At 42.8% G+C, this 10,228-nt stretch overlaps 1 protein-coding gene across 1 annotated transcript; it reads left to right on the forward strand.

Annotated features, from left to right (window-relative positions):
- Positions 1-661: 661 nt before the first annotated feature.
- Positions 662-3,864, forward strand: FAM81B (family with sequence similarity 81 member B). The gene is given in 2 exon segments (XM_027878342.1): positions 662-864; positions 3,499-3,864. Coding segments are annotated over 2 exon segments (489 nt in total). The 3' UTR covers positions 3,785-3,864.
- Positions 3,865-10,228: the final 6,364 nt, after the last annotated feature.

Below are 10,228 nucleotides of genomic sequence, written 5' to 3' on the forward strand. Positions count from 1 at the left end.
AGCTCAGTAGGGATTTTAAACAGCAGATTAAGGGGAGACAGTATGTGTAAGAAAACTAGTAGGATTTCAGACTTTACAATGGGTAGGTGTAAATAATATGAAGGAAAGCCAAGCACAGGAGTTGCTGTACTTGGCATGAGCTCTCCGTCTTCCCACTCTCATTCAGGGACATGGGGATACTCTGCATAAGCATTACCGTATCCGCCAGGGTGTTTTTTAAGATGGTAACTGGGTGTGCTCATTTTTGTCTTTATTTGAAGTGACATGGGAAGAGCTTAAAATGAGGATTGCAATGATGACATATTATGGAAGTACCTCAAAGCCTCTGCCTCTGAACATTAGCCCAAGTGTATGTGCTTTTCCTAATTGCTACCAAAATATCATTTACATCTCCAAGGCCATTAATGGGGCCAACGCCCAAGTTAGCCCTGCATGAAGAGGCTTCTATTAGTAGAGGCACTGCAGACATGCATAAGCAGTGCAGGGGAGCATCAAAGCCCCTGGTACAACAGGAAATTTTGACATCTGGGGCTGAGACTGGTTCCACTGTGGACATGAGGGCACCAAAACTTGCATGTGTTGGCTCATTTGCCATGACTAGCATGACACAGGGGTTTTTGGTGTTCACCAGAGAGATCCTTCCCCTCTTTGCCTTGTAGACATGGCTTACCTGCTAGAAGAGCAAATATCCAGCAAGGAGGTCATTGCTTTCCTCCTCCATCAGACTTTCTGAATCAAAGATAACATTGTCTCTTACCTCCTAGGAAGTGCAGGTTATTAGCACAGGGAGAGTGATGCTCCCTGGCTCCTGAAAAACCACATCCAGACTATCCTGAACATCATTAAAAAGCACAGCCAGGACACACACTGAGGAGTACCTCCTCTGCTTTAGTACTCCAGCTCTAGCCCGTGGTCCATCCAGCACTATATTCAGCAGTAGAAAACTACTCTGAAGCCATGACCACTCTGGTACCATAACCACTACATTTTAGTTAAATTCTGTTTTTTTCTTGTATAGTGGCACTTGCAGTTACCTATGAAAACAGAGGGGAGAGAACCAGGAAAAGTAAAAGAAAAATAAAAATGAAATAAAAAGCAGATTAATGAGTTTTGGTGGTGTTTTAATTAGACGGTTTGGATTCTATTGGCTTTCAGTTTTATTGGAGTGTGGAGATTGAGTTCAAGAAAAATACAGATAGTGCAGGAGATTTTGTCCAAGGAAAACAAGGAATGAGCTATATTATCATCTAACATAACATCAAGAGTCAAGTTTGGTTTTACTTCTTACTTTTTCTGATGCAAATATTCTAATTTGTACTGATGCCCAAAAAAAGCAGATAAAAAACTGTTTAGACAGGGTTTTATGTCTAAAGCAGCAAGTTATTTATTGATTAACGGCCGGGCAGCCTGCCAGCTAGTGCTGGGAAAACAGGCTCCGAGTTGGTTAGGTTAGAGTGAGTATTTTATACAGGTTTGGCAATGATTACAACACAGATTACAATATTCATAACAGGTGGAGTTAAAATACCTGATAAAACTCATTGCAGACTGGAATGAAGGTCCAGATTTGCATTTATTTAAACTGACTGATGGTTCTGTGCTGGAAAAACATGATGGGATGCCCTTCTCCTGCCTAAAGACCTACTGATTTTGTTTTTAAGACTTTGATGTTATGGTAGTAAGCAGTGTTATAAAAACACTTATTTTAAATCATCGAGTTCCTCTAACACTATCCAGTTCAAGTATCTACAGTACAGTTCTGCTAAAAGCATCTCTAGGGTGCTGTCAGCATCTAAATCTCATCTTTTCCTTTGATTGCAAATTACACTTCTCTAAGTCCTAATCTCAGGTGCATGCTAGCTTTGTGTGTTTTAGTTGTCTGTATTTGATAGGGATAGAGCACTGATAGTGCAGATAATAGTAAAGTGAGACGTGTCAGTCAGAGCCTCTACAGAATTAGTAAAGGTCTGGAGAATTGCTCCTGGCACATAGCAAATGACAGTGGTTGAGCAACATTGATTTCTCAAGAATTAAAAAAAAAAAGAAAGGTTCTGCCACTAAATTTGACTCAATCATACTCTAAATCTTCCCCAAAGCAGGAAGAATATCCTTTTAAAAAGCCTGCTTTTGGAGAAATGCCATTAAGAATGAAACTGGTAACCCACCCACCCCACGCCCCCTGGAGCCTCTGATTGGCTGCAGCACCTCTCATTTTGGCTAGGAGGGCAGTGAGGAGTCAGTGAACCAGGTGTCCTGCCTGGGAGAGGTGGCCACAATAACCAAACCATACAGAGGCACACAGGGCCTGCCTTCATTTTGTCCTGCCTTCTCTCCTGGAAGCCAACACCATGCGACTCTTGGTGGTAACTATTTTTTTCTTTCTTCTTTCTTCACTCCTTCTCTCTGTTCTTCCTTTACTCTTCTCTTCCTCTCGTGGGTAACTCAAAATCAGTGGGTCTTATTTCACTGATTTGTGCATTGTTGTGTGTTGGGTACTTTCATGGAATGCTTCTCCTTCATTGTTTGTTACTCCTGTAAAACCCTTTTGCCAAAATGCTTATTTTCACACTAAATTAAGAAAAGTTCTCGTGGGGGAAAAAAAAGAGTATGTAGCTCTCTTTCTTTATGCAATTCAAGATATCAAAGAATCAAAGGCTCTGCAAGAGTTTGGTTGAGCACTTCTGCTCAACAGTAGGCCCTGGCAGCTTGCCTTTAGCAACACTCCTGTGTACATCAGTCTGACAAGATATGCCATCCAGAGGGATGAGGCATCTGGCAGGCTACATATGCCCATTCTGGGAGCACAGAGCAGCAGCTCGGTTATTTCTGGAGCTGACTCACTTCGTCAGCCACCTGCACCACACAGCATTGTTTGTAAACTCAGAGTGTGTTCCAACACCGCAATTCTGCCAGGTTTGCAAAGACCTTCCTTGCGAGGCAGAGCCCTAGCATCAGGGCCACAGGACACCCTTGGGTTGCAAGGGCTAAAGAAGGTTGGAGGATTTTGACCATATTTACCAGAGCTGGAGTTGACCAGAGGACTCAGTACAACTTGAGGACTAAGGATGGGCAGCTGTGCAGATCACATTTGAGCATGCTTCTGAGGGGTGACTGCCTCCAACCCTCAGTTAGGCAGCTCTTGCAGGGGTCAGCATCCTTATTCTTGCCAGCAGCTGAACTGGGCTTACAGCACTGTGTTGCACTTCTGTCAGAAAGCTTGGGCTTGAGATGGATGCAAAAGAGCAACCTAAAAAAGGTTTTTTGAGTTCAGTCTCACACTTTGCAATGTGAGAGCAACTCACTGGATTTAAATGAATAAATAAATAAAAATTTTAAAAGCACACTTGTCCTGGCCCAGCTCTAATTTCTCTGTTTATTTGATTTGTTGGGGAAGAGAGGTTTGATATATTCTCCAGAGTACCAGACCTCACCTTGCATTTATTCAGTGCGTCAGACAGAGAATTAGAAAGAAAGACCAATTGAATGTATGGGTGGCAGGAGGCAGGTTAATGTGGCATATGCAAAGTGTCTTATTATAAACCTGTATTTTGTATTTAAAGGCCAGAAAGAAAGAGTAGATGAAAAGCTCCTAATTCTGTCACTAAAGATAGAACAAATGGATAAACCACAGAAACATGAAAAGCAGTTGAGCCAGATGAAAAGTGATGAAAAAAGACTTCATGTATGAATTGCCACATTTAAAAGACAGATCAGGAAGGAGCTTGAGGAAGTGAAAAATGAATACAGACCAGGTGAGAATGGGATTTCATGCAAGTTATTTTAGGAAGATATTTCCACAGTAACCTGCTGCTGAAGAAACCACTTTCCAGTAAAGACAGATGTTAAAATGACTCTCTGTCTCTCCCAAACCTCACATGGGTTAGCCCGTTTGTCTTTGCAAACAGCCTATGTGACTTTTTCGCACACAGGTTGCATTCCCCATCTAAGACTTTCAAGATAAGACCATTTAAAGGCAATTTCACAACCTGTTTTCCAGATTTTTTTTAGGAGCACCTCTTTCTTTTATTAGCAAGGTCCCTGACCTTCATAGGGAGTCAGAAGTCATTCCCTCTTGCACAGATCCTGCTGCTGTGATCATTTTTCATGGTTTTACATTATTTTCATGCTTTACTCCCCATTCTTAGCCAACAGCATCTTGGTGAGTTACAGCTACCCAACACAAACCACGCATTGTACAAGTGAGGAGCGAAGCAGTCAGATGACATTGCTGATACACTGCAGCTCCTTTTTATGGGGATAGTTGCAGTAATGTCTCTCACAAAGCATGAGCTACTTTACCAGATGATTCTGGCTGTTCAGCTTCCAGCAGAAAATAGAAAGACTTTCACCTGGCACTGAGTATGTGGTCTTCACAAAAGAAGAGTTCACCCACTGTAATGTACTCTTGCATCACTCAAACCTAATCCATTGTAATACCCTTCATTTGCAGCTGCTCATGGAGGCACAGCAGGTTATCCAAAAGCACATCACTCAGCCCTTTCTCCAAGGGAACAGATGGGTGAAAATCACTACAAGAGTATTTCACATCTTACATGTTCTCAACTGGAACTTGAGCATCTGGTTCTCATCTTCCAGGTTGTCTGTGATCAAGGACTCCAGCTTTTTACTTCAGCTCCAATTCCTTCATCATCTGCAACCTACCCACAAACCCTGCTCGAAGGCTGTAGTAAACCAAGTTCTCTTTTAGTTAAGGTCTTCTTGCAGCTAGACAGGGCAAGGCTTAGCTGTCTACAAGACCTTCTGAGTGAGCTCAAGACAGCTTCTCAAAGAAAGCTGTGGTTAAGAAATTTCAGGATAAAAGATTTTGGTGCCAAGAGAGCTCCTAACTTCAAATTCCTGCCTGTGGAAATTAAGGACGGAAGAGAAGTGTTTATACCAAACTTTGGCTGTGCTTGTGTTCAAACTTACGTCCAAGAATTGCTCTTTCCCTTGACAGTTGTCTGGCAGTGGCTGACCCCACAAAAGAGGGGAAAGAGGCCACTGAAAAGGTTCAGAGCAGCATGAAGAGGACAGAGGCAGCCTCTCAAATGTCTCAGCAGCTGTTTGTGCTTTAACATAGATTGGCGTCTTGGAAATCAGAGACGTGTCTGGAATTTATAAGATTCTAAGCACTATGAAGCGATTTGGTTGAACACTAACTAGACTGCAGCAGTGACAAAATTAATCCATATGAAACAGCTTTTCCAAAAAGAAAGATGTCATTGGCTGCCATGTTACAATATGGATTTTAAGAAAAAATAAAAGGTTGCTTACTTGGTAGAAAGTTAACACCTATGTGAGATGCTGAACAAATGTAAAGAGCTATATTGTAATTTGAAAGTTATTGCAATCAGCTAGGTAACAACAGCTTACAATTCTACAATTCTCCAGTTTTTATTGACAATATTTGACCATACAGTGATCCAAAACAGGTGCATCAGGTGCTCAGTAGCTCTGTTTTGGAAAAAAGTGTGCCTGCACACTCCCATCTCACTTTTTATGCATCTACACAGACACATAAACAGCTGGTGAGGCTGAGCTCCCATTCTCCCAGAAGCGCGCAACAAAACAGCGTTCAACTCAGATGACTACTAGATGATATTTAGAGTTGCTACAGTTCTGGGAGATCCATGGTACCAAATGTGGTAGGGAGACTGCAAACCAACAGTATCTAATGGGAAAAGCAGAGCCTTTGAGTGAAGACTGCAGTCTTGAAAAAAACAAAGAAAACTCCCAATGGTCAGTGAAAAAAATAACTTTAAAAGCAAACAATACCCTTTGTCTTAAAGACAGACAGTAATTTTTTTCTTCCACATCACAAACCTGAAGTGAGTGGCACTTTACATAATCATCCTTGATATTGTCCAGTGTATTGGAAGATAGCTCCTATAGCAAATAGCTTGCAACCCAGGCTGCTATTGCATGTCCATGTTATTCAATAAAATAATGAGACATTATTAAGAAGGTTTATGTAATAGTTTAGCTAAATGAAGATTATATTTGTTGCAACTTTTCATACCATCATAATGTTTTGGAGGGTGTGAGGAGCACTTCCCTATGTCCCTCCCCGTACAGGGCGAGGGCGGGGAGGTCCGCCAGAAGATACTGTGAGAACTTAGTAGGATAAAGGTTGCTGGCACAGGCTGAACACCCTCTCTCTGGTTCCGGTGGGTGGTGCAAAGGCAGGAGTGAAGTCTCTCCTGCCGTGGGTTTTCTTTTGTTCTGGCCATTCGCCCCAGACTCCCCCTTCTTGGAGCCGCGGCTGCCGCCACCCCCTGCCAGTTTCCCGCTGGCTGGAGAGATGCCTTTTTCCTGCTGTCCGGGGCCGCTGCTTCCATGTTGCCGCTGTTATTACGGCCAGCCCCATTGCCACTGCTGCCGCAAGTGCCTCTGCCTGGAGCCACCGCTTCCATGTTCCTGTCATTGCTGCTGCCGGCGCTGCCGCTGCAGCCACACTGGAAGAACTCAGGAGCTCCCCTTTGTGAACCTGTCACGTGTGGCCCGCTTGCACAGCCACAATTCTGCTCCAGCTACACTGTGATCGCGTAACTGGGTCGGGACATCTCGGCACAATACTGATGGAGTGGCTTTGGGTGATATTTTCTCTGCTATTGTTTGCTCTCTTCTCTGTTTTTAGTACAACTGATATTAATTTCTCATACTTCACTCAAAAACCTCATAATTTCAAAATTTTCCTAATTTGGGGGAGGGGGTTTCTAGTCTATCAGACGTCCTACATCCTAGGACATGCTGTCAGTAAACCAAGAGATTAATTTGCCGTTTCCCAGTGTGGGGCATTCAGAGAAAAAGTGGAAAAAGAATAGCAGTTTTGAATAACCCATTTGTGCACTGGATATAGAACCCCTCAGGCATCATGTTGTGCAATTTATTCCTGTTTATTTAGCATATATTCCTGCATCTGTATTTTCCATTCACAGAATCATTGAATCACAAAATCAGACAGGTTGGAAAGGACCTCTGAGATCATTAAGTCCAACCCTTGATCCACTATCACTGTGGTTACTAGACTATGGCACTCAGTGCCACATCCAGTCTCATCTTAAAAACCTGGTGGTGGACGGAGAATCCACCACTTCCCTGTGCAGCCCATTCCAATGTCTGATTACCCTCTCTGTAAAGAATTTCTTCTTAATATCCAACCTAAACCTCCCCTGGCAGAGCTTAAGACCAAGGTAGCTGTGGCTGTTATTCAGTTCGTAACTTGGATTCACGGGGTTGTAAATTCCATGTCTGTAAGTCTCCTCTGGAATGTGTTTTCAGGGTTGTTTTCCTATCCTAACCTAAGCTGTTATCCCTGGCAATAAATGCAGGGGAGCATTTTTTCCCCAGTCCTTGAGCTGGTTCTCATTCGGGTTCACTACAACAGTTTTTGAAGAGTTTAAATTCCCTCTAGATCTTAGAGGTTTGGAAGTTTGCATGTTTTGCTCTATCTTATGTATGAAGGTAGGACCAAGAGGTGTCTGAATGTGTTCAGGAGTTTCAATTGGCATGGGCTGTGGGAGTACATGGGTAAGTTCTTGGGGAATATTTCTGCTCCAGTGACCTGGAAGTTCACCTCTGAACAACTGCAAGACCCTGCTGAGATGCTGAGATCAGTAAGGGGAAAGTGCAATGGTAGAGCTATGGAGGGGCAGCTTGCGGTTGTATGTGGAGCCCTGGCTACCGAAAGCTGCTTGGTATGGTGCAGCACCTTCAGGAGGGAAAGAAAGAGAACAAAATGCCTGACACCATGGCAACTCAGAGTGTAACAAAACCAGAAGGACAACCCAAGCCAGTGGAAGTTGTCCTTGTCCAAAACAGGAAAAAAATAAGACCAAATTTTTTCACCCAGTAGATGATGGTGGGGAGGCAAGACCCTCCCAAATAACAGACCCAGAAATAATCACCAAATCCCTTTTCATTTGATGATCTCCACAGTTTGTGGAAAGACATTACTCAAGGACTGAATAAACCCACTCTGACTTGGTTGATTTGAGTCTAGGCTCGTAGGGGTGAAGGTGCACTGCTTGGCGGTAGCAAAGCAAGGTATTTAGGCTCTCTGTCTCGGGATGTGGGTATTAACTAGGGAGTCAGAACCCCTCCATCAAAGCATAAAGAGAGGTTTGCTCACAGACAACCTGCAGGGGCATCATCTTTGCACCTGGGAGACCATGGAGGATGGGATCTGCTGCCTGAGACAAATGGCACTATTAGAGATACTTTTCACAAGGGCCAGGCAATCCAATAGTGACCCTGACAAGGTCAAGTGAACATCACAGATGTGGTGGAACCTCAGCGTGCAGGGCCACCATAGATGTTCATCTCCTGGTAACAAAGCAGTGGAAGGAAAACCAAGAAATAGTGGGCTCTATGTTGAGTACACTCAGGACGTATATAATGAGATCATCCATGCCCTAGTATGGGCCCATAACTTTTCTGTAGAGAAATTAGTTGCAGACCTCTGGGCACTAACTGAGGAAGTAAAAAATGACCACAAAAAACTCAAGAGAGGAGTTTAAGGAGAGCATTCTCCATGTCTTGCCAATGCAAACTGGAGCCCTGCTATCCAGAACAGGTGACCCCTTGCCAGGGAGAGAGGGAACAATACATAGGGCAACTGGTGTTTTTTCCTACGAACATGGGGAAGACAAGAGTAAATGGGATAGAAAATCACCTATGCTTCATCAGTAGGGGCACAGGAGTTAAATGGAAAAATGACCAGAGGCAATTCAACAAGCATGGATGTAGCCCCAGTCTCCCATGGGCAAGCCCCTAGACAGAACCAGAGGGACACATCTTCTCTTATTGAATAAAAGTTAGGGGTGGTTTGAAGGTTTGTTTTGCTTCAAAACAAAACAGTCTGGAAATAAGGAGAAAAACTGTGAGAGCAGGACAAAAAACCATACCAGTATAATTTCCCAACAGAAGCTAATACAGTTCTTTATCAGGGAGACCAAAAAAAGTGTTCACAATACAATTGCAATAGGAACCTCAATTTCTACAGTACATTTGTTTCTATAAAGTCATCTGTTGCCCAGAGAAAACGATTTAAGTAGACTCAGATAACCATCCTCTAATAATCCATATTGCAAGTCCCTTGTGCTTCATGCTCTACAGAAAGGCAGGTTTCTCAAGCCATGAATTGCAGGTGGCCTTTCTGAGATGCCAAGCTTGCACAGCATGACAGCTGAATGCAAAATGATGCAGTTAGTAGGGAATGTCGCTTCAGCAATTAATCATGTTGCTCCTGTAGGCAAAAACTTTGGTACTTTTAAACCTCCTCCAGTGATTTAGAAGTCATAGAAATCACACACATCCTGTAAGAGTCAAGAAAGGTTGCACATGACCTTTCTGCATTTTGTTTGTGGTCAGGCTCTAGGAATAAACTGCATGGGAAAGACTCTCAGCATTACACTCTGCTTTCAGGCCAGATCTGTGTTTGCCGCATTTTCTGCAAGCAGCAGGAAACCAACAACACTGAAATCTCAACAACATGCAGTCCTTTCTGAGCTCCTCTGGATCCATATTTCAGTTCTGCTGTATGTTTGGTCCATTAGCAGGGGTTCTGCCTTCACTATAGGCCTGAAGTCCATTTGTGCAAAACAGCAAAACATTTGGGGCTGAGGGCAGCATACCAAAATGTCCATCTCTAGATCCTTCTAGGCTTGCCATTTTTTGTCCATGTACTTGGTTGCCAGTGAAGCAGCAGTTGGTAAGGTTTGGTGTGTCTATCCCCCACTGAGAACCCTGAATGCTATGCTTTTCAGTGTATTGAAGAACACCAAAAAGGTGAAATACAAGGTTATTGATGAATGTGTTTCTAAAAGCACATAGCATGGAAAGAAACCAAACCACCAGAGTCTAACCATAAAAGAGAGAAAAGGACAGAAGTATCACTGCCTATCTATCTATCTATCTATCTATCTATCTATCTATCTATCTATCTATCTACCTACCTACCTACCTATCCATCCTTTCACATGGTAGTATGACACAAACAAATGTTTTATCTAAGCACTGATTTGTATAATTAAAGCAGAAGGGTTTCAGGGCCTAATTATAAATTCAGATGATACATGAATATATATTTCTATATATTGCTATTGAGTGACTTTCCTGCATAAAGGAGTTATCTCAATATTTGTCACTCTACACTGCAACCAAACTCAAAATGATCCATTTCTCCCCTTAGAACACTAATTTAAAAGTTATTTAATGGACAGTTGTT

The sequence above is a fragment of the Empidonax traillii genome, unplaced genomic scaffold (genome assembly GCF_003031625.1).
Source record: "Empidonax traillii isolate 1590-97213 ecotype Southwest subspecies unplaced genomic scaffold, ASM303162v1 scaffold4:size3804566, whole genome shotgun sequence".
In the NCBI taxonomy this organism is placed as follows: Eukaryota; Metazoa; Chordata; class Aves; order Passeriformes; family Tyrannidae; genus Empidonax; species Empidonax traillii.